The sequence below is a fragment of the Grammomys surdaster genome, unplaced genomic scaffold, assembly GCF_004785775.1.
Source record: "Grammomys surdaster isolate TR1022 unplaced genomic scaffold, NIH_TR_1.0 958, whole genome shotgun sequence".
Lineage (NCBI taxonomy): Eukaryota > Metazoa > Chordata > Mammalia > Rodentia > Muridae > Grammomys > Grammomys surdaster.
In genome coordinates, this window is record NW_021605377.1 from 1,283,421 (window position 1) to 1,309,885 (window position 26,465).

The 26,465-nt window shown below is 41.2% G+C and overlaps 1 protein-coding gene across 2 annotated transcripts; it reads right to left on the bottom strand.

The window, feature by feature from the left end:
- Positions 1-1,112: 1,112 nt before the first annotated feature.
- Positions 1,113-21,908, bottom strand: Actr6 (actin related protein 6). 2 transcript variants are annotated; one of them, XM_028783058.1, is made up of 11 exons: positions 21,791-21,908; positions 18,024-18,141; positions 17,617-17,685; positions 15,546-15,669; positions 14,462-14,597; positions 14,296-14,352; positions 13,560-13,658; positions 13,392-13,470; positions 6,490-6,661; positions 4,091-4,229; positions 1,113-1,709 (listed from the first exon to the last, which is right to left on the bottom strand). In XM_028783058.1, the coding sequence occupies exons 1-11, from the start codon at positions 21,856-21,858 to the stop codon at positions 1,580-1,582; spliced, it is 1,191 nt and encodes a 396-aa protein (XP_028638891.1). In that variant the 5' UTR covers positions 21,859-21,908; the 3' UTR covers positions 1,113-1,579. The 2 variants fall into 2 exon arrangements, with proteins under 2 accessions (XP_028638891.1, XP_028638892.1); XM_028783059.1 differs by lacking the exon at positions 21,791-21,908 and having other exon boundaries at positions 17,604-17,685.
- Between the last annotated feature and the right edge of the window lie 4,557 nt (positions 21,909-26,465).

The window sequence follows — 26,465 nt, forward strand, 5'->3', positions numbered from 1 at the left end:
ATATAGCTGACAAAGGTTTCTTTTTTTTCCTTTTCTTGTAGGTTGTCTCTTCATCAAATGATGGTGATCTATGCTATACAAAAGTTTTAACTTCACAAGGTCCTATTTGTCAGTTGGTTGGTCCTAATGCCTGTTGCTGGATCCTGTTCAGAAAGTTCTTTCCTGTGCCTCTAAATAGAAACATATTTCCTACTTTCTCCTGTAACAGATTCCAGGATCAGGTCTTACGTGGATGTCCTTGATCCATTTAAAATTGCAGGGTAAGAGATAGGATGTAGTTTCATTCTTCATGCAGCTATCCAGCCTTGTGGTAGGGCACACGCCTTTTATGTTTCAGACAGTTCTGACCTCTACAGATACAGGACCCCGATGTGATCTTATCTGTCACTCATGTAGTCCCAGCACTTTCTCTGACCCATTCACTGTGTTGTGTGTCACTATTCAGGAGTGAGGCATATATAAATATCCCTATCCCAGATAGGGAACAACAGATCAAAGTAACAATATTGCCCAAGTCCAACTTGAGGAACCAATAAGTTTATTGGGATTACTTACAGGAATATGGGTGAGGGATTACATATATCAGCACAGATGTCTTAAAGGCACCTAGATCACTGAAAGCCCACCCAGCATGGGTAACAACTCAGAAAAAGCTGAAACCTTGGAGTGCTCTACATGATTTACAGGTCAGAAAGTATGTTCTCAGAAGGCCTTACTGTTAACACATGCAAGGAAGGAAAAGGCCTTGTGCCTCTTCTGCTAAGCTTTAGGGACTTTTTGGGACTTCTGAGTTGCTTGGTTTTTGAGTCTTAACAAGCCTCTTTTTAGTTCTCCTTGAGTTCCCTCCAAGATGCCAGGTTTTAACTGAAGGAAATTACCAACTCATTCCTTAAATTGGAAAGCTATTGCTCTCGAAACGCAGAGCTCAGACACAGGGCCTTGAATATACTCGGAAGAGTAGTCACTAAGCATCTTATCTTAATATGTTGACATAAAAGAACTTCTAAAACAAAGTACTACATTTCTGCAAAACATTGGTGAACACAAACACTACAGACATCTGTACTCTTTCAAACTTACACTAAGTAAAAAATAAACATTATACAGACAGATTTAATATGGATCTTTCAAATTTTATTATGAACAAATAGGAATAACAAACTTTAAATAAAATATTTAGTTCTAAGACAGCAAAATCTTAACAGTCTTTAAATACGTTAGCTAAGTACAGTCAAAACTACACAAAGTATCTTCTAAGGAAAAATGATGGGTGAGATATTTCAATTTGTGTTTTCAAGTATGAAGAATTAAACATTTGCTCTTTCACTTTCTCATGAAAAATAATCTATTCTCAGGAACAGTATAAGTATTGTTTAGTAGTCTAACTACTAACTGAAGCACGGCTGAATTACAGTTTATTGTAATAACCCATGTAAGAAGCCTGTGCACATCAGCCATGACTCACAATATTTATATAAGTTCAAGACTTTATCTTACAATGAAAAGTAGCATAGTTTTTAACCTCCTTTAAAAGGAACTTTGAAATAAACTTCCCAAGACTTTCATTCAGAAATGTTTCTTAAATATCAAATTTCTCTTCACAGACACTGTGTCCATTTTCTTCATAATCTTCTCTTGTAACCACCATATCTTCAAAGTCATCGTTTTCAGATATCAACTTCCCACCTTCCCAGGAGTAAGTAATAGGGCTGAAACAGAGATCACACAAATGAACCCAGCTACCAAGCGACTACAGAGCGAATGTCAATTATGAACTGACAGCTGAAAGCTCTGCTCAACTTACTGGAGCCTCACGCCTGGTGTAGAGATAAGCTCTTCCTCACCAGTACAAACAGTGGGTTGGTTCTTCCCCTGTGTGCCCTATGTATGACTCCTCTACTTTCAGTGAAAATCCCAGAACATAAACAGAAGCTGTAGATGAGTAAAGGGGAAAATGTTCCAACTCTGGACCTAAACCATAGCAAAGATGTATTAACCTAGTGCTTCTCACAGAAGCCATGGACCAGCTGGCTAAGTCCTACTTTAGAGACAGGACTGGGAGGTTCTAAGTTACCTAGCAGCTGTCTCAGCGCCACTTTTAGCCTGTCCTGAGGCTGCTATACAACAATGCTGACAATCTCAGGCAGGCCAGACACTAGGGAAAACTGACCAAGTGATTCATGCAGGTTGGCTTTGTTGCCCACGGCCATGCCACTTCTCCAGCTGAGATCAAAACAGGTGAAGAGAACTGTCCTTACACACTACATCTGCAACCTTTTATTAACAGGCTTATTTATATCTTTATATTTGTACCTGTATGTTATTTTTTTTTTCAGGAAGGAAAAATGTACATTATGATTCCTTAAAGAACAATAGTTAATAGTTAGTTGTGTCAGTCCCTTGGCCTTAGGCATGCATGCACAAGATAAAAACCCAAGGTCTGGAAGTATATGAACATTACTGCTGACAAAAATTATTCCAGCATTTAACAGTTCCTTAATCCTTTGAAAGATTTAAATAAGGGTTTAATTTAAAGATTAATTTAGAACATTTTCATATTTACGAGCTACAAATGGAAGTTTTATAGGTGTTCATCTGTGATCCCAGCACCGGGAGCACAGGCACAATGATGGCCAGTTTGGTCTGTTGGGACTACATAAAAAGCAACACCAGGTCTCAAAAAAACAAAAAAATAAAAAATTATATAGATGAGGACCTTGTGTTAACTACTACTGACTTTGAAAAACACTACTTTGGTATGAATTTAATTAGAATAGAATCTCATTAGTAACTCTGCCACTAACACTAGGGAATCTTTTGGCTAAGAATTCTCGATTTGGCCATGGTATACTACCTAAGGCCTTTAATCCTAGCACTCAGAAGGCAGAGCGATCTCTATGCATTTGAGGCCACTGTGGTCTCCACAGTCTCAGACCAGCCAGTGAGACTCTCTCAAACAAACAAATAAAAAAGAGAGCTCCTGTTTCTGAGAGGTGAGGTAGTTGGCTTACAGGGTAAGTTCTTGCTACCTAAGCCTGACAACGTGAATTTAATCCCTGGGACCCAGGTAAAAGTAGAAGGAAAACCAACTCCACAGAGTTGTCCCATGCCCTCCACACACAACCCTGGAGCATCCACACCCCAAGCCTGCACATCACATACACACAAGAACAATAAAATGAAGCCCTCTGCCTCAGGTGATGGAACGGGGCTTTACTCTCTTCCCTGCTGTGAACTGAGCATGAGAAGTCAGGGGCTCACAAGGGCTTCTCTCTCCAACGTCCAATGCAAACCTTGGAGTAGGACGCTATTTAAGTCACTCCCAAGATCTACAAGCCACTCTCACAGATCTAAAGACCTGCCTTAACTCTCCAACCTAAGGTGGGATGATACTATCCGTCCTTTCTCATAAAAAGAGTAGGAGACATTAACATTTCTTTCTCTCAGTTTTTTTAACAGTCTTGCATAAACCAGGCTGCCTTCAAAACTGCCATGCAGCCGGGTTTGGCATTGAACTTCTGCTTTTTCCATCTCTAAATTCCTAAAGCTGGGATTACAGGCAAGCACCACCATACCTGACTTCACACAATTTTAATAAAAACCAAGTCTAATTAACTATAAAGGTTCACCGAAAACATTTAGAACTTGAGTGCTCTTCCTAATAATTCAATTCTCAGTTCCAGGACAGCCAGGACTACACAGAGAAACCTTGTCTCGAAAAACCAAAAAAAAAAAAATTTCAATTCTCAGACTTCTATTCTTGAGAGAACCTATCTTGAGGTGGTACATCTAAGATAAGTTAGGAACAGGTTGGCTTCTTTGCGTATAACAAGCCTTGGCAGCCGGACTGAGGCACACACGGAAAGGGCTCCTGTCACTGAGCTCCCATCATGTGTCAGTGCTGTGCTTGGCATGGCCGTCTCTCCTACCTCACTCAAGAAGGAAGATTTCATTTTTGAAAGAAAAAGAACAAGGATCCTGCTGAGGAATAAATCTGCCAGTATCTACACGAGTCCAGCTTTAAAGTCACATCTCCCACAAGCCCCCTTCCTGCAAGCTGGCTTTTGCTTCCTTATAAACCAACACTTACTTCTCAGGCAACACGACAGAAACGTCATAGTCTGTTGGCGTCAAACACCGAACTTCTGAGTAAACCCGCTCTCTGAATCCCGGGAAGAGGGAATTTCCTCCTGTCAAAACGATGTTCTTAAAAAAATGTGGCTGCATTTCTTTAAAAGAGAAAAAGAAAGGAGAAAAAGAGAGTTAGAAAATCTACTAGTCTCTGGAAAGACTCAGCTGAGTATGTGGGCAAGCAACAATCAGTGTGTGGCTGGGAAACCAAACAAACTGGGAGTACATTGTTAAGATTTAAAAAAATTTTTTCTTATGTTCACTATGAAGATTTTGTTGCTGCTGGTTAAGACAAGGCTCCATTATATAGGACAGGATGGCTTTGAACTATAATTCTCCTGCCTCATTCCCCAGAGTACCAGGATTACAGGCCTGCCCCACCACACGAGGCCACATTTTAAGATTTACCACAAGGCAATAGTGTACATGGGTGGAGACACTAAAGACAGTGAAATGAAATGTGACCTCATAAGTGTTTAAAGCAAGACACTAAGGTGGGTGAACTACTGACTACCAACTATATTTGCATGGAAGCCATATACAACTAACTTTCTGCAGCAGACACTGAATCACAGTTATTCTTCTTTCCTAAAATGAAGGGGGTCTTTACTAGAGATGAGATTATAAACTTACGTAATAAAAAAGCCTTCCTCAGTATTCTTAACTTGTTAGTCCAAATTTCTATGTTCTCACACTAAAACAGATATATCTATTGTATAATACACACCTTAGATGAGGAAAACAATCTATATAGCGTTTAAACAAAGAAGGCAGGAGTGAAAAACACACTAAAGGCCCACAATGGCAAACACTAGGCATTACAAGGTGCACCAGTATTAAAAACCTAGAGCACAACTGGAAAACCCAAGAAATAAGGGGCACTGGCCATCATGTGACTACTGCTTCTATCCATCAAGGTAAAGTTGCCTTATGTTAGCCCTGTGTTGATATTGTATGTCATGACTGCAACTACATATCAACTGTGAACCAGGAGAACAGCCATGCCATGGGTGGACTGACTTTGTTCTCAATGAGGGCAAAGTACACTGTGTGCACTGGATTTCTTCTGGTGCCACAACTGTTCCTTACAGAGAAGGGAGAAAGAGCTGGAGACTATGGCTCTGTGGCCAAGAGAATTTGCTGCTCTTCCAAAACTCCAGAGTTCAGTTTCTACATCCAGTGGTTTGAAACTGCCTGCAGCCCCTGCTCCAGGGCATCTTCTGGCTTCTGAGGACAACTGCATGCATGTGGCACACATAACCTCAGACAGACAGACAGTCAGACAGATATATGCACACACACACACACACACACACACAAATATATAAACAAATACACCTTTAAAGTAGGAAGGCAGCATATGAAAGTAGTCTAAAACTCAAGGACAGTTAACTTATACGTATGAAAAATCCAGACGTCACCATGAAACACTACTCCAGTCATTTTGATTTTGTTATTATGTATTATTACTGTGTGGATGCCTGTGCATACACATAAACACACTCACACAACAGGGGAGGGGCATTCTTGCCACAGACCAAGTGTAGAGGTCAGAGGACATTCTGTGACATTGGTTTTCTTCTTCCACCTTATGTAAGTTCTGAGGAATTAACTCAAGCTATCAGGCTCATACACAAAGGCCTGGGCCATCTTCCTGTTATCTTATTAACAATAATCCAGACTGCTGGGTGGTGGTGATATACACCTTGAAGGCAGAGGCAGGCAAACCTGTGAATTCAAGGCTACCCAGTTCTACAGAATCAGGACAGCCAGTGCTACACAAAGAAAGAGAAACCCTGGAGAGAGAGAGAGAGAGAGAGGGAGGGAGGGAGGGAGGGAGGGAGATCTCCTGTCATTCTAAATATCACAAAATGAATAAATTAGTCTTACAGACTGCTGAAAAAGCAATCGATTAAAACCTCTAAATTTCATTTCAATACTGGGTAAATTTAGGTTAAAACTTTCAGTCAAGCCTTCTAGAATACACCTATAATTCTAACATTCAGGACCCTGAAGCAGGAAGAGTCTGAGTTCTAGACCAATCTGAGCTACGTAACAAGACTGTATCTCAATAAATAAGTAAATAAATAAATATTCAAATAAATATTTTTCTAAAATGAATAGAGCAAGTTAACACCTGAACAAAAATATATTCATGCTTAAATAGACCATAATGATTTTTTCAAAATATAATTTATGATCCAGAACAAAATCAACCAAGAATTATTTAAACGCATTATAGGATCTGGAAATTTCTGCCAATAATACAGATGTTATTTTTTAAATTACTTATGAAACAGTACCATGATTATGATTTTTCAAAGCTACTTCTCTTTAACACTTTAACCATCAATGTACCTTCTGGTAGGTTTTGAATTGAGTAGACAATGGCTTCTGGGATCCCCATCTCCTGAATGCCGATGTCAGAGGGATTAAAGAGTATTTCTGGAACAGCGAATCTCTCGTTGGCAAGGCGAAGAATCTGCTCTCCGGATTTATACTTCCCACTCAGCACCATCTCTTCTCTAGGCTTAAAGCGAAGGAAGATAGAGTCTGAGCTACACTACCTTATTCATACAACAAACAACAATTAGACATATGTAGTACTAGTACAGGAAAAGTCTTGTGAGTCTCGAAGGTTAGAAAATGTGTCTTCTCTCCTATTGCCATAACATTATCTTGAGGTAGAGGCAGGAGAATCTGTGAATTCGAGGCTAGCCTGGGCTACCACAATGAGTTCCAGGACAGGTGTGGGGTGGGTGGAGGAGAGCTGTCTCAAAAGAAAGGAAAGGAAAGGAAAGGAAAGGAAAGGAAAGGAAAGGAAAGGAAAGGAAAGGAAAGGAAAGGAAAGGAAAGGAAAGGAAAGGAAAGGGGAAAGGAAAGGGGAAAGGAAAGGGGAAAGGAAAGGGGAAAGGAAAGGGGAAAGGAAAGGGGAAAGGAAAGGGGAAAGGAAAGGGGAAAGGAAAGGAAAGGAAAGGAAAGGAAAAAGGAAAAAGGAAAGAAGGAAGGAAGGAAGGAAGGAAGGAAGGAAGGAAGGCAGACAATCTACTAGCTATACTTTGATTTTAAAAGAAAGGAAAGGAGAACGCAGAAGAGGAAACTTCACAGTCGATCTGTAATTGTACAGTGATTCCATTGCCAAATAAAGATGACGCAGTAATAGTATTCCCCTACTTCAGAGGTGGACATGTGATGAAGCCACGCTTGCACGTGTGGCTGTCCTGCTCCAGGTGGTGGCCTACACCCAGGCATATGTGGGCAGCACTAAGTAGACTCAGTTAAAGAAATATAGCACATTTTGTTTGGAAGGGAAACTGTTGGTAAGGATAGGGAGGAATAGGAGAGGAAGGACAGACGGTCTGAAAGGCATTAAATGCATATATGAAATTCTCAGACAATAGAGAATCCATTTCCAAATAATTAAGCAAAGACGACCGGGCGGTGGTGGTGCACGCCTTTAATCCCAGCACTTGGGAGGCAGAGGCAGGCGGATTTCTGAGTTCGAGGCCAGCCTCGTCTACTGAGTGAGGTCCAGGACAGCCAGGGCTACACAGAGAAACCCTGTCTTGAAAAACCAAAACCAAAACAAAATAAAAAAAAAATTAAGGAAAGACATACTTTACATTGCTGAAATTTTCCCTTTAATGCCAACTTGTATTAGGTCTACATAGCAAACACAAGCTTTACACGATCGGGTCCATCCTCCTCTTTAGGTTCTGCTACCCTACCCAGTCAGTGAGCTGTGATCCACACCATTAAAACGATGCTCCTGTTCAGTCTTACAGTCACCATTTCCCATAGATTCAGCTACGGTCACTCACGCCATCCAACTGAGAGATGCAGTTTTCCACCACAACATACTCAAAATATGTGAAAATGTATTTACTACCGAGTAATATATGTGAGTATACACACATATATGTGCAAGTACACACATACACACACACGTGTGTGTGTGTGTATGTTGTTTTCTTCATGCACAAGTAGACTTCCCCAAACTACAGTGCTCATCACATAGGCACTCCCTAGTACACCACACGTCCCTTGTATATGGTAGATATTCAAAACATTCCTGGGCAGTGACATGGAAAATAAACACACTACATTTAATTCCATTAGACATTTTATGTGCATTATTCCACAAGTCTCACATAACACTAGGAACAGGCATTTGGCCTTTCATTCATGGTATAGTTAGGCTCAGGAAGATATTTCATCTTACACAAGGTCTAGCATAGCAGCCCAAAGCACAGTGGAAGTATTCCCTTACACTACAGCCTGGATACAAATGAGTCAGCCTGCTATCATCTGGGAGTGCTCTGTCCAGAGCATAAATTTTAAACAAAACTTTCCAGATAATTATACAATATTCCCAGGAAAACAAAGAAACTATAAATATTCATCAAATCTAACCCAATTAAATAAATTTTGTAGTAAGAAAAACAGTACTATTCTCCATAGAAGTAGTAGCATCCTGTCTTAGGTAGAATGGAAAAGATTCTCTATACATTTACTAATTTACTTACACCTCACATTAAGCCTGTGTTTAGTTAGGGTTTCATTGCTGTGAAGAGACACCATGAGCAAGGCAACTCTTATGAAGGTTAACATTTAATTGGGGCTGGCTTACAGTTTCAGAGGTTCAGTCCAGTATCATTATAGTAGGAAGCATCACGCAGGCAGACACGGTGCTGGGGGAGCTGAGAGTTCTACATCTTGATCCAAGGGCAGCCAGAAGGGCACTGTCTTCCACAGACAGTCAGGAGAAGAACCTGGGTCACACTGGCCCAACTTGAGCATACATATGAGACCTCCACATTGTCTCCACAGTGACACACTCCTGTAGCAAGGCTACACCTCCTCCAATAGGGTCACAACTCCTAATAGTGTCACTTCCCATGGGCCAAGTGTATTCAAACTACCACAGTCTGGTATGGTGTATACACCTGTAATCCCAATACATGGGAGGTTGAAGCAGAAGAACTGTGCAAGTCTGAGGCTAGCCTAGGCTACAGTATGAGACCTTGTTCAAAGGAATAAAAGAAAAAAGAAAATGAAAGACACACACACACACAAAATTCAGTTTAAAGGATAATTCATTTTTTCAACACTGGAAAACTATCTGAGGCCAATACGGACTGAAGGACATTAAAGGTTTATGGCTGTTTTAAAGCCCTGATTTACAGATGCTGATCAGGCTGACTGACCAAATATCTAACCAGGGAAAAGAGCCAGCACTCGGTGTCCTTGCTGAATGTCAGCACAAATGCCATTAGTCATTAATATGTAATCTGGAAGCACAAGGAGTTTCTGTTTTCAAGGGTACAATTCCGAAACCTTTTTTTAGACATAGGCAAGTGAAGGGATTTAGAAGGATGTGCGGAGCTGGTCAGAGAAGTCTGTCATTTACTGAATTGAATGGCTCTCATACATACACTTATTTCCAGTATCATTAAAGAAACTGTCAGTTTGTGTTATAATGGTTCTGCAGAGAGTGGTAATCACTAAAGATAAAGGAATATTCTCAATTTAGGTCTGACAATTTATACTTTAGCAGGCATTCTCTTTTTGAGAAGAAGTAAAATTAGAATTTCTGTTGTTTGTCCAATGATACTATAGATGTTATTTCTCTATCTGTTGTTATTGTTTCTTTAATCAACAGGAGAAAAATCAAAGGTTCATATTTCCCAAGCATTCCTGACTAATGTATCCCAGTTCAAATCAACAATATCCTATGTGTGGTGTTTTAAATAGATGGCCCACACAAGCTCATAGATTGAATGCTTTGTCACCAAAGACAGGCACTACTGGAAGGTGTGGCCTTGTCGGAGGAAATGTGTCACTTGGGGTGGGCTTTGGGGTCTCAGATGTTCAAGCCAGGCCCAGTGTCACTCTCTTCTGTGTGTGCCACCATGCTTCCTGCCATGACAGTAACAGTCTGTAAGCCAGCCCCAGTTAAAAGTTTTCCTTTATAAGAGGTGCTGTGGTCTCTTCACAGCAATAGAAACCCTAACTAAGATATGAAGTACAAAGGCTCACAAACATTTTTCTCGTTTTATGCAGGAGTGTTTTTCTAATGTCATAAATATTTGTTTTCCTAGCAGGAAACAAAAAACAAGTATTAAAACAACTGAAAGAAATTTTAAAATTAAGCTTACTACATATACAATGTAACTTTCATATAAATGACTAAATACGGTTGTATATAAAGCATAAATTTTAACATTCATCAATAAAGAATAAGATTTTCTTTTTAAAAATATACATATTGTAATAGTTCATTTAGCAAGAGTCCAATTCAACTAACTTTATGTTCTCATTTGGTAAAGCGTGCATTACACATGAAAGCCATTGACAGTATGAGGCACCGAGGAAGCCCGAGTGACTGTAAGGAGTGGATGGAGCCCTGAGTGAATGCCATGGACACAGACACTGCCATGTAAAGGACCGATGCTGCAACACATGGGGAACCGGCAAAGCCTTCCCTTAAGCGTCAGGCTTGCAATGGCAAAGCCTCCCTCTGATCCAAGTATGAGCGTTGCCTAATGATTGGTCAGTGTGCGCAAAAACTAGCAACTATGGCTTCCTCCTCTCAGATGCTTCCAGCCTGAGACTGTTGCCAACAGATCCTCCTACTGAAACTCCCGAACTCTTCCTCGCTGCGCTTCCAGATTGCTTCACTCCCTTGCCATGCCCACTCAGGTCAAGGCACCAAGGCAGCCAGGCCAAAGCCAAGAAGTCTGTATGAAGCTCAAGAAGTACAAGCTCCAACCCAACTGTGTGCAAGGTCACAGATCAGACACTTGCTTCTTGAGCTGTGTCTGACCGTCTGTCAGTGTGTCACCACCTACCCTCCCCCTCCCCCAGCACAGAGAACAAATAGTGGTCAACCTTGAGGACAACCTCACCAATGCTGGCTCACTGAGCAGGAGCTGATCTGAGAAAACAAGGAAGAAATGACAGAACTCAGAAGATCATGTCTGATAATCTAATAGCATGCCACTCACACAGAGGGAGAAATGTTCTTAAAGAGAGAAAGATTCCTAGTTGGCTGTCCATTATGCAGAAAAAAAAATTAAGTTTTCTGACTTAGGAACTAAAAACTCCTGGGAAGAATGGAACCACACAGATTTTAATGCCCTCATGACTCCAGTATCTGCCAGGCTGGGAGAGACTAGACATCACTGTGACATGACGCAGGTGCCATCTCTGCAGAACTGACAACTTTACCACTGTGTCACGTTCTCCACTGCATCTCTTACCATCACTCGATTGTGATTCTAACTGGACATTAATCCTGCAGATGGTCAAGTGTGACTAATGAGACAGTTCCGCAGTTGAAATGTTTGGGGCAATTTTCCTTCCTGAATTTTGATCTGTATTTCGCTTCTATAATGTGGAAAAAAACCCAAAAGATCTCAGGCCTGCTAAGTACAAATACTTACATAAAATACAAATACCCATTAAACAGCTTGATGCAACTGGACAAGTTATCATGTCTTTTAAAATCCAATGTTGATCACTCACACAATCTTTTGAAACTATATAAAACTAAGCTATTGTTGCTGCATTCTAAATAAAGTCATCTATATACACTGAAAGGATGCACACCCTTCTGTAGATTTGTTTCTTATTAGACATTACTTTCGGGGTGGAGCCATGCTAATCATGTAGCTCTACACTGTTGCATTACTGCTTATTATGTGAATACATTATTAGAGACTCAATTTCCCACAGTTCCCGATGAATGCTATCATGTCTCCTTACCCTCCCCCTCCCTTCCTCCCTCCTCCCTCCTCCCTCCCTTTCTTCCTCCCTCCTCCCTTTTCTTTCCTTTACGTATACAAGTACACTGTAGCTGTTTTCAGACACACCAGAAGATGGCATTGGATCCCATTACAGATGGCTGTGAGTCACCATGTGGTTGCTGGGAATTGAACTCAGGACCTCTGGAAGAGCAGTCAGTGCTCTTAACCACTGAGCCATTTTTCCAGCCCATCTCCTTACATCTCTGAATTGAAAATTTATATTGTTGGTGGTAGTGCTCGTGGTTTCTCTTTGTAGCTCTAGCTGTCCTGGAACTCACTCTGTAGACCAGGCTAGCCTCAGGCTCACAAGATCTGCTTCCTCTCCCTCCCTCGTGCTGGGATTAAAGGTGTGTGCCACCGCTGTTCAGTCTGAAATTTTTAATTTCCTAAGAGTCTTTATCAAGCCAGTAACTAGAGGGTCAGATTTCACATTCACCAACACAGAACTGTCTTTTCCTGAGCTGACCAAAGACAAAGGGAAATTATCTTGACATTCAAGACAAATTGCCTCTTAACACTGGGAACATGCAGTGGAGTTTGTCCCTCACAACAACCTTACTGAGAAACGTACTTATTTATTTACTTGTGCCTAAAGAAATGGCTATGGGCTGGAAAGATGGTTAAGAGCACTGACTGCTCTTGCAGAGGTTCTGAGTTCAATTCCCAGCAACCACATGGTGGCTCACAATCATCTGTAATGAGGTCTGATGCCCTCTTCTGGTGTGTCTGAAGACAGCAACAGTGTACTCATATATAATAAATAAATATATCTTTAAAAAAGAAAGGAAGAAAGACAGACAGACAGACAGAAAGGAAGAAAGAAAGAAAAGGAAGGAAGGAAGGAAGGAAGGAAGGAAGGAAGGAAGGAAGGAAGGCAGGCCAGTATTGTAATACCCTGCCAATCTAGCTAGATGTGAAATGCATTGCAAATTTGGCTGAGGTTGTCACCTAAGAAGATGTTATAAAGGATTTCGTTTTGTTTTTAATCACCTTATGGGCTGGGAGAGACAGCTTAGCAATTAAGAGAATTGACTGTTCTCAAGTCAACTGAGGATCCAGGTTCAATTCCCAGCACTTACACAGTAGCTCACAACTGTAGGTAACTCCAGTTCCAGGGAATTAGACACCCTCCTCTGGCCTTTGTGGGCATTGCACATGCATAGTGCACAGACATACATGCAAGCAAAATATCCACGTACATCAAATAAAAATACAAAACAAGGGGGCTGGAAAGATGGCTCAGCAGTTAAGAACACTGGCTGCTCTTCCAGAAGTCCTGAGTTCAATTCCCAGCAAGCACACGGTGGCTCACAACCATCTATAATGGGATCCAATGTCCTCTTCTGGTGTGTCTGAAGACAGCTACAGTGTACTAACATACATGAAATAAATAAATAAATCTTTTAAAAAAGAATATATATATATATGACAAAAAAGAACTATAAAAGTTACCTTACAAAAGCCCTTTTTAATTGTACTGAAGTCAGGCAGAACATAGTCAATCATCACTGTATTATCTTCTCCTTTTAACCTGAAAGACAAGGTAGAGAGTTATAAAACTTCATTGTTAACATCACCTGAAAGTCAATTTCCCAAACAACAGATTACCATTCTACATACTTGGCAATGTCCATGTCTCTGTAAAAATCCTGAGACACATAGCATACGTCTTCTTTCACTTGATTAATCACATGAGTTTCATCCATAACATGCAGCTGCCTAACAGAACAGAAATATATATCATGGAGGCACACATGTGCACACATACCAAATACACACACACACACACACACACACACACACACACACACACAAAATGCAGTTTATAAATGGATAAAATTTGAAATGAGCAGCAATTGAACATAACTTTAAAGAATCATTTATTTTTAAACTTTTTTTTTTTTTTTTTTTTGGTTTTTCGAGACAGGGTTTCTCTGTGTAGCCCTGGCTGTCCTGGAACTCACTCTGTAGACCAGGCTAGCCTCGAACTCTCGAACTCAGAAATCTGCCTCCCTCTGCCTCCCAAGTGCTGGGATTAAAGTGCACCACCACCGCCCGGCTAAACATTTATTTTTATTTTATGTATATGTATTTCACTTGCATATATGTCTGTTTCCTTGTGTTTACTCTCCACACAGACCAGAGAAGGGGGCTGCAACTAGAGTTATGGACAGTTGTTAGCCTACATGTAGGTGCTGGGAATCAAACCAGGGTCCTCTGGAAGAGCAGCCAGCTCTTAGCCTCTGAGCCATCTCTCTAGCCCATTTTTTTTTTTTTTTTTTTATTCTTTAATTAGCTAACCTCTAGCTGGGAATGGTGGTACCTCATCCTCCCCAAGTTCAAAGCCCAGGATTACCTGTAGGATATGATCTCTTTTAGATGGTTTGTTAAGAGCTTTCCACCCACATTTATCCTAAAAGCAGAGAAATCAACTTTGGATCAGTTATCACATATTTCATCCTAAGAAACAGCAGGCAAGTGACATAAAAGGAGAAAGAAAATAACAATTAAATGTAGCTCACCGAATAATAGCTTCTTTTTTCTTTTTGCTTCTACAGTAAGGAACAATGTGTGTGAAGGAATAGCCACTGTCAACAATGATGCAGCACAGTTCAGAAGGGTTATCCCGGAAATACCTGTGGGCGCTAAGAGCGCCAGCTGTTAACAGGATGCCAAGGGGAAGATGAACATATCAGAGTATGCTAGTACTTTAAAACAATAAAGAAAAGGAGCAAACTAGGCAAACACAAACAACAACAAAAATCTGCCTTTAAGCTAAGTGTGGTGGTGCACACCTTTGATCCCAGCACTCTCGGAAAGACAGGCGGATCTCTGTGAGTTCCAGGGCAGCAAGGGTTATAGAGAAACCCTGTCTCAAAACAAACAAAACACTCCAAAATAAAACCACACAAACTACAACAAAAAAGGCTTTAATTAAAAAAATAACTCTAAATTGTATATATAATTGTCTTCTTTTTAGACTTAATTTTAATTATGTGTCTGCACATGTGAGTGCAGGTGCCTGCAGAGGCCAGAGCACTGGAGTTACATGTGGTTGAAGTTGTCTAACATAGGTTCTGGGAAGCAAGCTAAGTCTTCTGTAAGAGCAGAAGGTTGTCTAAACCACTGAGCCATCTCTTCAGTCCCTTATAACTGTCTTAAGATATCAATGTTTCAATTTTAAAAGTCACACTTATGTGGTAGGTAGAGAAAGAAAAGAATACAATCTTTTTGTCACTGCAGGCTTTAATATGAAAGAAGGGACCAGAGACAGAAACTAACTCTACAGTTTGGTAGACCTGGAACTCACGACTTAGCCTCTTTTTACTGTATGGCAGGCTATACCCAAGTTGCTTAGATTGGCCTTGTACTCAGTTTGCAGTCCAGACAAACTTAATACTCAATCCTCCTGCCCCAGCCTTCCAAGCTGCCAGAATTATAGGTCTGTGCCACTGTCCAAACTAAAGTTCTATGCTTAAAATAACAATTCTGTGTTTTATTGCCACTGGACCTAAGAGCTGCCACCTAGTTCTCCAAACCTTGAGTTTCTTTACTCCATTTATAACCTTACTCATAATTTAATTTCAATAAAGCCTTTTAACTTACCGTTTACTCTTAATACTGCTTGGAACTGATATTCTTCAAATAGGATTTCATTCATTGATTCTTGGATTGAAGTGAAGTTAAAATATGGTTCTGTTATAATAATATTAGTATCTAAAAAATCAACCTATAGGAGAAAAAAAATCCCAAAAGTTTTATAATCTATAGTGATTATCATAAAAAAAATGGTGTGTGTGTATGTAATAAACAAAATTATCTAATCCTCACAATAATAATACTGACTATAATCCTCATTTAACACATGAATGAAGTCACAGAAAAACTGAATGTGCTACCCAGGTTCATAGAGTTACTTAGGGCCATACCTAGGATTTGAACTTAGAGAATCTAGTTGCAATCTTACCTCAATAAAATAAAATTAACATGGGACTGCCCAGCTGTCAAACCGTTAAAGACAAAAGCCAGGGCTGAAGCAATCCGAGTAGTGGAGCCATATTGCTCTGTTATAAACAGGAAGAAGGCAAGAAGTTTCCAGAGGTCTTTCTTTCTGGAGGACTGTTACCTGCAGAAAACTCAGCAGTATACATGGAGCCTTGTTTGGTTTCTTATCGTCTGCCCTTCTGCACTGGCAGTTCACAGTTCAGGTTCTGGACCCCTGAGCCCCGCCAGTGAGGGCTGTTCTTATGGATGAGTTCTGATAGTGTCTACAAGCTTTATCCAGAGCTCCTTGTCTTCAGGGCTAGCCTGAGTGAAGGTGCCCGTGCTGCAGGCCTTCCTGGCAACTAGATGGTCTCGGTTTCCTTTTCTCCTAGGCTTCTCTCCTTTCAATATCATGGGTGACAGAGGGAGAGTTTTTCCATAACCTTGGGGTAGATTAAAATTTGACCATCCTCTCAGCTTGTTACACTATACTAATATAAGACATAAAATGTGGGGCTAGTGGGTTAAGAGCACTGGGTGTTCTTCCAGAGAGCCCAGGTTCAAATCCCAGCCAGGGGATCTGTCACCCTCTTTAGCTTCTATGGGTACTACATGCCTGTGGTTTACAGACATGTGTGCAGGGGAAATACCCATACACACAAAGTAAAATAAATCAATGCAAGGAAAATCATCACAGTATTTTCAGGATTGAAGAGAGGGATCAAGCGGTTGGGGGATCAAGAGCGCTTGCTGCTCTTCCAGAGGATTGGAATTCGGTTCTCAGCATCCACACCAGGTGGCTCACAACCAAGCATCTGCAGCTCCAAAGGATCCAACACTTTCCATGGCCTCTGTGGGCACCTACACACACGTGGCACACACACACACACACACACACACACACACACATAACATTTTTTAAAAAATCATTTAAAAAACAACCAAAATTCTTGTACCAACCACATATTCAGACGTGTAGGCAAACATATCTTTTTGGGAAACAGAAAGAGGATGGTCTATGTCTGGTAATGGTGGAAATACCGGGCTGAGGATGTGGCTGCGTGACGGAGGAGCACCCAGCACACAACATGTCACGGGTTTCCTTCCCTAGCGTATGCAGAGGAACAGTAGAAGCAGGAGTAAAAATCTAATGTTGAGCTTCACAAAGATTATCTGGACTGCACTTAGTTTCTAGCCCAGAGGTTTTGATTAGTTGTTTTCTAAACACTCAGAAGATCATACTAAGTGTGGTGGTGGATACCTTTAATACCAGCACTCAGAAGGCAGAGTTTCTGGCTGCTCAGTTCTACATAGCAAGCTCCACCCTAGCCAGGACAACTTGGTAAGACTCTGTCTCCAAAAGTAAATAAATAAAATCTAGGAAATCTATATCCAAGTGCCTTACATACATATAAGTTTATAAATGGGCCAGGCGGTGGTGGCGCACGCCTTTAATCCCAGCACTTGGGAGGCAGAGGCAAGTGGATTTCTTAGTTCGAGGCCAGCCTGGTCTACAGAGTGAGTTCCAGGACAGCCAGGGCTACACAGAGAAACCCTGCCTCGAAAAACCAAAAAAAAAAAAAAAAAAAAAAAGTTTATAAATGTTAACATGCAAGTTTATAAATATAAGTCCCCATTTTTCATTTGAATTAAAACACAGAAATAGATTTTAATACATACTCTAACTTGTTACCTGATACATTTCTTTTCCAAAAAGATAATCCCAAACTTGTCGTTGGACATCCCAATTCACCAAGTATCCCTAAAATAAAATAAACAAAATAAAATAAAAACTTAATTACCAAGAATATTTTAGTAATTTTTAAACATGAGATTAAGGGCAAGATGGTTCAGGGAGTAAAGAAGCCTTCCTCACAGGCCTGGCAACCTGAGTCTCAGCCCCAGAACTGACATAAAGATAAAAGAAGAGCCAGCTCGCAAGCCCTGGGATGGCATGCTCACATCACACACACACACAGACACACACACACACATATACACACACACACAGAGACAATTATAGGTTTATAATATTAGTGAAACATAATTACAATAATTATGAAAATTATTAGTAATAATTATGAAACATAATTAGCTTACCTTTTGAAAAGGAAGGATGTAAAAGAGTCCTGAAGGGTCTTTTATTTCATCAATTTGGTTAGCTGTAAATGTTTTAAGACGTGCTGTTTTGGATCTGAACTGACAATTGGGAATAACCCTAGATGCAAAGAAATAAAAAATTATTTTCCAAATATTTAGTTCCTAAAAAGTACTTTTTAGTTAAAAAGCAAACTAGCATTTCTCATTGTCTCCGAGTAACTATGACAACACTTATGGGTTGCTGAGTTCGAGGTGCTGGCTGCTCTTCAACAGGTTCTGTCCTGAACCCTTGTCTTTCTCAGAGGATCCTAAAGAACCAGTAGGGTGGGTGTGGTCCTGATGTTACATGGGCGAGAGGTTTGCTTTCTTTTTCTCTTTTTATTTTAACTTATTTGGAGTAAGCAAACAAAAGCTTATGAGAATTAAAGAATCTCATCCCTGCAACAGGGAGGGAGTTCAGAAATACAGAATAGAAGATAATATAAATATCAGATATTTTACAAATTATTTTATAACCACAACAAGTTAGTACAGAGGCTGCACTGTAAAAAACTACAATGAAGACTGAAAAAGAAATGTCCCCTTAGCAAGACTGAAGATTATGGTCTCTGGCCATCCTTATTTCTAGCTATTTTTTTTCTCCTCAAACTTTAAGGTAGACATTCTTAATACCAAGTTCAAAATTTTGGCACACTATGCCACAGAAGACAAAGTTAAGAACTACTTACACTTCCTTTAAAGATGGATGCCGACCTCCATGATTTCACAATCTAGATAGGAAGACAGACCACACTATACCCACACATGGACACACACACTCAGGTACACACCATGATCCTGAGATAATACCATAAAAAGGTTGCACCTACTCTCATTTGCTATACTCTAGCAACGTTTTTTTTTTCCTGCTTGTTTAAATGTTCTTGGAAGGTCTGATTTTAAAATCAGCATGGGCTGGGTGCAGTGTTATATTGTAATCCCAGATATTTGGCACCTGAGGAAAGACCATCACTTGCCCAGGAGCTGGGAACTGGCCTGTGAGATATGGCCTCTTGGAAGAAATTAGTGTGGCTCAGTTGTAAAGTATACGCTTAAGGACCTAGGTTTGACCCTAATGCCACAGTTAAAAGAAGCCACCCTGCTGTCAATCGCATGGATGTATTCTAGTATACTTAGCTGACATGGTGTCTACAAATAAAGCTTAATGTTCCTGTACTTAATCTTCAAAAATGTATCTCTAAATAATTCCTCAAATGCTAACAAATTGTTGTCCAAGTACATGAACATAATTCATACTGATGAAATGTTCTCAGGAAGAAAGTAACAATGGATAGCCATGTTCTTCTCCATTTGTTTTTTTTGTTGTTGTTGTTGTTGTATTTTTATTAAAACAATGTTTAATTTTAAATATATTTTGATCATATACTTCCCCTTCCCCAGTCCTTCTAGATGTTCAGCCCCTCCCTCCCCACCAAACTTTAAGTTCTTTATCAAAAAAACAAGAAACCAATATAATAACCTCCCAAAACAATAAAATAACTCCTTCCCCCCCAAAACCCCACCAAACTATAACCAAATAAAAGCACACACACACAGACAGACACACACACACACAGACACACACACATTCATACATAAGACAACAACAAAACCTGTGGAGTCCACTATACATTGATCAACTACACCTGACCATGAGGCCGGCCCTGGAGTGAGTTATGTACCCAGCGTCACTCAATTGGAGGAAGCTTACTTTCCCTCTCCCAGCAGATACAAATGATAATTCAGTAGTTAACTTTTACTCAAGAGGCTACATTTTCATTCATTCATTCATTCATTCATTTTTAAAAGAATATAACAAAACAAAATATAATTAGATAAACCAAAAACTATCACATTGAAGTTGGACAAGACAAAAAAAAGAAGGAAAAGGGTCCAAGAGAAGGCCCAAGAATCAGAGACCACCTCATTCACAAACTAAGGAATCTCATAAAAGCACTGAACTGGAAGCCATAATATAAGCATACAGGACCTGATGCAGACCTGTGCATGTTGCTTCAGTCTCTGTGAGTTCATGACCTTTGCTCATGTTGATTTGGAAGGCCTTGTTATCTTGCTGTCCTCCATCCCCTCTGGCTCTTACACTCTTTTTGACTCCTCTTCTGCAGGGTTCCCTGAGCTCTGAGGAGAAGGATTTGCTAGAAGTCTCTCAACTTCTATGTAAAGTCTGGCTGTGGGCCTTGATTTCTATCTTTAACAAGAGATCAGGTAGCAACGAGTGGTGGGTTATGCTTATAATTCCAGCACTCAGGAGCCTGAGACAGGTGGACAGTCATGAGTTTGAGGCCAGCTTAGGATACACAAAGCCCAGCTGGGCCACAGTATAAGACCCTGTCTCAAGAAAGAACGACAATAGCCGGGTGGTGGTGGCGGCGCACGCCTTTAATCCCAGCATTTGGGAGGCAGAGGCAGGCGGATTTCTGAGTTCGAGGCCAGCCTGGTCTACAGAGTGAGTTCCAGGGCAGCCAAGGCTACACAGAGAAACCCTGTCTCGAAAAGACGAAAAAAAAAAAAAAAAAAAGAACGACAAGGGAGAGGAGGCTGTAGTTCAGCAGTACAGCACTTTCCTAACGTGCTAGGCTGATTCATTCTCCAGCACATTAAATACAAAATGAAACAAAAAACCCTGTTCTATATATGTACTTACATGCATCTGTTTATTTATGTATTTATGTGCATAGGGATTTTTCCTGCATGTATGTCTGTGTATCAAGTGTGTATGTGTGTGCCTGGTGCTTATGGTGGCCAGAGGAGGATGTGTGGGATCCCTTAGGTCTGGAGTTACAGACAGTTGTTAGCTGCCATGGAGGTGCTGGGAATTGAATCTAGGCCCTCTAAAAGAGCAGAAAAGGGCTGGCTGAGCCATTTCTCCAGCCCCAGGCACCTGGTTCTTATTGGGGAAAAAAAATCTTATGTGGAAGCCTTATTTTAATAAATGGTTTCCATCACCACTAAAGCTGTGAGAATCTGGTCATATGGGCTGTGCTAAGTCATACAGTGCCTGCTCACTGTGCAAGAGTTAACACCTAGCATTAAAATAAAAAATTTCAGTCAAATGCCCACTTCATCCTGAAGTAGTGGCCCTCAGCTGTGATCTTAGCATCAGGAGGAGGTGGAGGCAGGAGGATCTGAAGGTGGTGTAGCTCTGTGAGAAGGTACTACTTATCTATGAAAGTCTTAGGTTTCAGTTCTAGCACTGAGAAAAATCTACTATTTACTCAAACAAACATTTTACAAAACACATCTTAAGATGCCACCGAAACATTCCTGATTTTACCAACCAAGTTATTCAAGTTGCCTGCCCAACGCCTTCAAACTCCCTGGCCTCTAATAGTGTGGGTTTTGCTATTTGGGAGGTTGGGGAGGGCATTGAACCTTTTGAGGATCCGATGCAAACCTACAAATGTGCTCCTCCAATGGAGGAACATGCCCAAAACGTTGCCCACTATTTCTGAAATTTTATAAACTTTGGTCTCCTCCGCCAAATGAAACACACATTCCACTTCCGGAGCCTGGCGGCCTCAAACAAAAATCAAAATCGATATCAGTTCAAAGCATCAAACCAACTAACCAACCCAGCTCGAAACTGAGCATCCCTCGACTAGGCTGGAGCCGCGCGATGGCGTTTGTGCATCACTCAAGTCGGAAAGCATAGCCTGTCAAACCACAAGGCGTACGTGTCCTGTCCCTCGGGGACGACGACCACTTACGAGACACTGTCATGGCTGTAACCGATTTTGGCGTTGTAAGCTCCGTTATCCAGAACTAAGGTCGTCATTTCGGAACCCACCACGCCGCAGCGGAGTCGCTTTCCCACTGTTTGGCTCTCCTCTGCTCAGGCTTCTTCCGGTACTCTATGGTCGATGGGGGTGTGGTCTACCGTAGGCTTCCGGTTACCCTGACAACGGCGTACGCCGGAAGTCAAGCAGCGGAGCAGCATTACTTGTCCCTTACATCCAGTTTTCAAACGCCTCTTTTTTTCCGATGGCAGCGACATTCCATAGTAGAAACTGCTAAGTACTTTCTCTCTCTTATTTTTCCTTACTTCGCACATTGGCGAATGAAAGCTTTTAGTGAGCCCTTTGGTGGGCTGCGTGTGCCTGTACCCGATTGAAGTTGTTAAGACACTTTTAGCCGGGGGCTGGAGAGATGGCTCAGTGGTTAAGAGCACTGACTATACTTCCTAGCGGTCCTGAGTTCAAATCCCAGCAACCACATGGTGGCTCACAACCATCTGTAATGAGATCTGATGCCCTCTTCTGGTGTGTCTGAAGACATACAGTGTATTCATATATAATAAATAAATAAATCTTAAAAAACAAAGACACTTCTAGCCTTGAAGAATTGAGTACCAAACCATATGGAACTGGATACGAGGTCTCTTCAGCCTCACCTTCATTTCTTGGCTCTTGTCCTCAGATTGAAGAATTTGGTCACAATAAATTATGTATTTGCTATCTTGTTATCTGCTTTGTGCTTTAACTTTCTGACACACTCCCCAATGAGTCCCGCACCTACTTGTTCTCCAGTACTTATTCATGTATCCTATCTACAAAGGACTTCTTGATATCTGACATGTTCCCTGTCTGTTCTGACTCCTGGAATTAGATATCCTTCCTGGGTGTTTCTGTACAACGGAGGGCTTGTGTTTCATAGTATTAAGAAAAAGTATTTTGGAGCCAAGTATAGTGGCATACGCCTTTAATCCTAGCACTCGAGAGACAGAGGTAGGTGGATCTCTGGGTGCTAAAAACAAGCCTGGTTTACGTAGGACAGCCAGAGATACATAATACAGGAACCTTGTCTCACAATTTTTTGATTAGAATATAGATTCGGCTACAAAATAATCTTGGGTAATGAATTTGATAAAAATGAACGCACAGCCTTGCATAAGGGTAAGTTGCTCTGCTTTCTTTACATATATTAAGTAGCCTTTAAAGCTCCAGGAGATAAAGAGCAAAGAGTGTAACCTTCTAAATTTAAACTGTGACTATGACTTTTATAAATATTTAAGCAACTTAATCAGTCTTGGGTTATCTGACTTATAAAAATAAAGTAATATGACTCACACTATGTTATAGAATGGTTTTTGTTTTGTTTTTTCGAGATAAGGTTTCTCTGTGTAGTCCTGGCTGTCCTGGAACTCACTCTGTAGACCAGGCTGGCCTCGAACTCAGAAATCCGCCTGCTTCTGCCTCCCAAGTGCTGGGATTAAAGGCGTGCGCACCACTGCCTGGCATAGGATGGTTTAATATTAGTGTTAGAAGTCAAGTACCTGTCGATAGATGCTGTTATCATCGTTTTAGTTTGCTTAATATTTATTTTGAGACAGGGTTTAACATAGCCCAGGCTGGCTTCAAATTTACTATATAGAATGATTTTCCTGAAGTTGGGATCCTCCTGTCTCCACCTGCAGGAGTTCTGGAAGTACAGACCTGTGCCACCTTGCCTGGATTGTGTGCTACTGAGGACAAAAACCCATGTCTTCATGTACCTCTGTCAACCTGCCTAACCATCAAACTCCTTCAAAGCAGGCAGTGTATTCTACTGATATCTATACTGATTTATATTAAAAAGTTAATTAGGGTTAGGCAGTACTGGTGCATACTTTTAATCCCAGCACTGGTGGGGAAGAGGGTGGCGCAGCTGGATCTCTTAGTTTGAGATCAGCCTGGTCTACAGAGTTAGTTCCAGGACAGCCAGGGCTACACAGAGAAACCCTATCTCAAAACCGACCAACCAACCAACCAAACAAGTCAATTAGAGTGAGGGGATGAGGCTCAGCGGTGGAGGTGGAGTGCTTTCTTAACATATCCAAGGGGTCTGCGTTCTGATCTCTAGCACGATCAATAAAAGGAAAACCTTTCTCAATGTCTAAAGTTAATCCTGACCAACATCATTATTCTATCTTATCCGACTCAATTACTAAAGTGGTAAGAACTCAGGCTGAGACAGGATGATCACCTGCTCCAGTCAACCTGAGATGCATATCAAGGCCAAGGCTGGTACTTCTTGTAGAGTCCTAATCTTAAAGCCAGCAAAATAAAAACTCGCCCCAAACAAAAAGGTGATCAGCTCTCTTACTGCAGTCAAGTGACATAGCTCTTTTAAATCTTCTAGCACACAGCAACCGCCATTTCTATTTGCCTCTGATGCTTAAACTCTGCTCTTTCAATCCTGTTTCTCCTTCTGTGCCTTAGCCCTTTCTTATTTAAACATTGTTTTGATTTCCCTCACCTTTTACATTCTCTTTGATCAAGATTATTCATGAGCCGGGCGGTGGTGGCTCACGCCTTTAATCCCAGCACTTGGGAGACAGAGGCAGGCGGATTTCTGAGTTCGAGGCCAGCCTGGTCTACAGAGTGAGTTCCAGGACAGCCAGGACTACACAGAGAAACCCTGTCTGGAAGAACAAAAAAAAAAAAAAAAAAAAGAGATTATTCATGTTCTTGGCTTAAGTTATCAATGAAGAAGATGCATCCTAAACTAAAATTTTAAGTATTAAATGCTGCCACCCCCAAATCCTGAGAAAGATTTATTTATTTATTTATTTATTTATTTATTTATTTATTTATTTATTTATTGGTTTTTCGAGACAGGGTTTCTCTGTGTAGTCCTAACTGTCCTGGAACTCATTCTGTAGACCAGGCTGGCCTCGAACTCAGAAATCCACCTGCCTCTGCCTCCCAAGTGCTGGGATTAAAGGTGTGTGCCACCACTGCCCGGCGTGTGTGTGTGTAACTTTAGTTCTTTTCAAACCTTATTTTTAATGATGGTTCTTAAACGCTTAAACCTCCTGAGAAAGCTTTAAACACAGGAAATGTAACACTACATATTATCTTCCCGTAATCACTTGTTCTACCTGATGTACGCATCTCAGTGATGGCTGTTCCTCTAAGCTCCACCCAGTGCTCCAAGCTCCACCCAGTGCTTCAAGCTCCACCCAGTGCTCCAAGCTCCACCTCAGCGTTCCAAGCTCCACCCAGTGCTCCAAGCTCCACCCAGTGCTTCAAGCTCCACCCAGTGCTCCAAGCTCCACCCCAGCATTCCAAGCTCCACCCAGTGCTCCAAGCTCCACCCAGTGCTTCAAGCTCCACCCAGTGCTCCAAGCTCCACCCAGTGCTCCAAGAGAGAAACTTTACTGCCAACTCTTAAATCTCTGGAATCTACGATTGATCTTGCTTCCTTTTCTCTTGCCTGAAACAATGTCACCACCTTCTCAGTGCCCTTCCTGCCTCTGTTGTCTCTCCTCCTCTGAAATGAGAGCGTAATTCTTAGTAAACATTCTTATAAATCAGAAATCCGGTTAGCCTCCTGTGATGGTTTATATTGACTGCCAACTCGACAAGATACAGAATTACCCAGGAGGCAGATTTCCATGCACGTATGTGAGGGGTTATTGTAGTTTGGTTAATTGTGTTATGAAGACCCGTACTAACTTCCAGATTGAAATGATTAGTCGCTTTCTGATTCCTGACTGTGGAGACCTTGTGACCACTTGCCTCTATCACCCGCCTGCCACCATGACTTCCCCATCATGACTACATCCTCGAACTGTGAGCCAAACTTTTCCCCTTAAGAGAATTTTGCCAGGTATTGCATACAACAATGATAAAGGTAAGTAAAACAGAATATTGGTATCAAGAAGTGAGACTGTCCCTGTGATAATCCTAGCCGTGTATTTCTAGGGCTTTGGAACTGCCTTGCAACAGGAATGAAAGGCAGCAGTAGCACGCAAGAAAAGCAAGAGAAGAGAAGCTATTTCTGGAGGGGTGGGTTTTTAAGGAAAAAAAGGGGAGAGTCTGTGTGTTGATAAATCCCGATTGGATATATTAGCCAAATAACGAATTTTGATTATTGGAACTTGGTGTTTTGTCTCAGGAATGAGTCAGTGGCCAAATAATGGAATAGATCTTGGGGGATAGCCTCAGGAATGTACCAGGATTTGGCAAGGGAGAGGAAAAGGGGGTATAACAGCAAAACATGTCTGCAGTGTTTGCCGTGCTCTGGCCTGATAGAGCCCCTTCAATGAGGACTGTTAAGAGAACAATGGAGTGGATACATTGTGCACTGTGAGATGGCCATGAGCCTGTAGGTACAAGGAGCAGAAGGTTAAGATTTCAAAGTGACTGTCATGTTCACAAAAGAGAGTTTATATTGATTGCTAACATAGCAGGATCTAGACTCCCCTTTGAGACAAATCTCTTAGCATGTGTGTAAAGGGTTTTCTGCACTGGATTGACAGAGGTCTGAAGACACACTCTTAACTGTCAGACTGGATAAAAAATAAGAAGAGAAAGCTGATCATAAGCTTACGCTGCACTCTGCTTCCTGCCTAGAGACACTGTGTGACCCCTGCCCTGAGGATGCTGTGACTCTCTTAGC

Excerpts from the sequence above, each read along its gene's own strand:
- Actr6 (XM_028783058.1), bottom strand. The coding sequence starts at position 21,858 with ATGACGACCTTAGTTCTGGATAACGGAGCTTACAACGCCAAAATCGGT. Across the intron at positions 14,598-15,545 it reads AGCAGTATTAAGAGTAAACG|CTGGCGCTCTTAGCGCCCAC; the intron begins GTAAGTTAAAAG and ends TCCTGTTAACAG. Across the intron at positions 4,230-6,489 it reads AATTCAAAACCTACCAGAAG|AAATGCAGCCACATTTTTTT; the intron begins GTACATTGATGG and ends TCTCTTTTAAAG.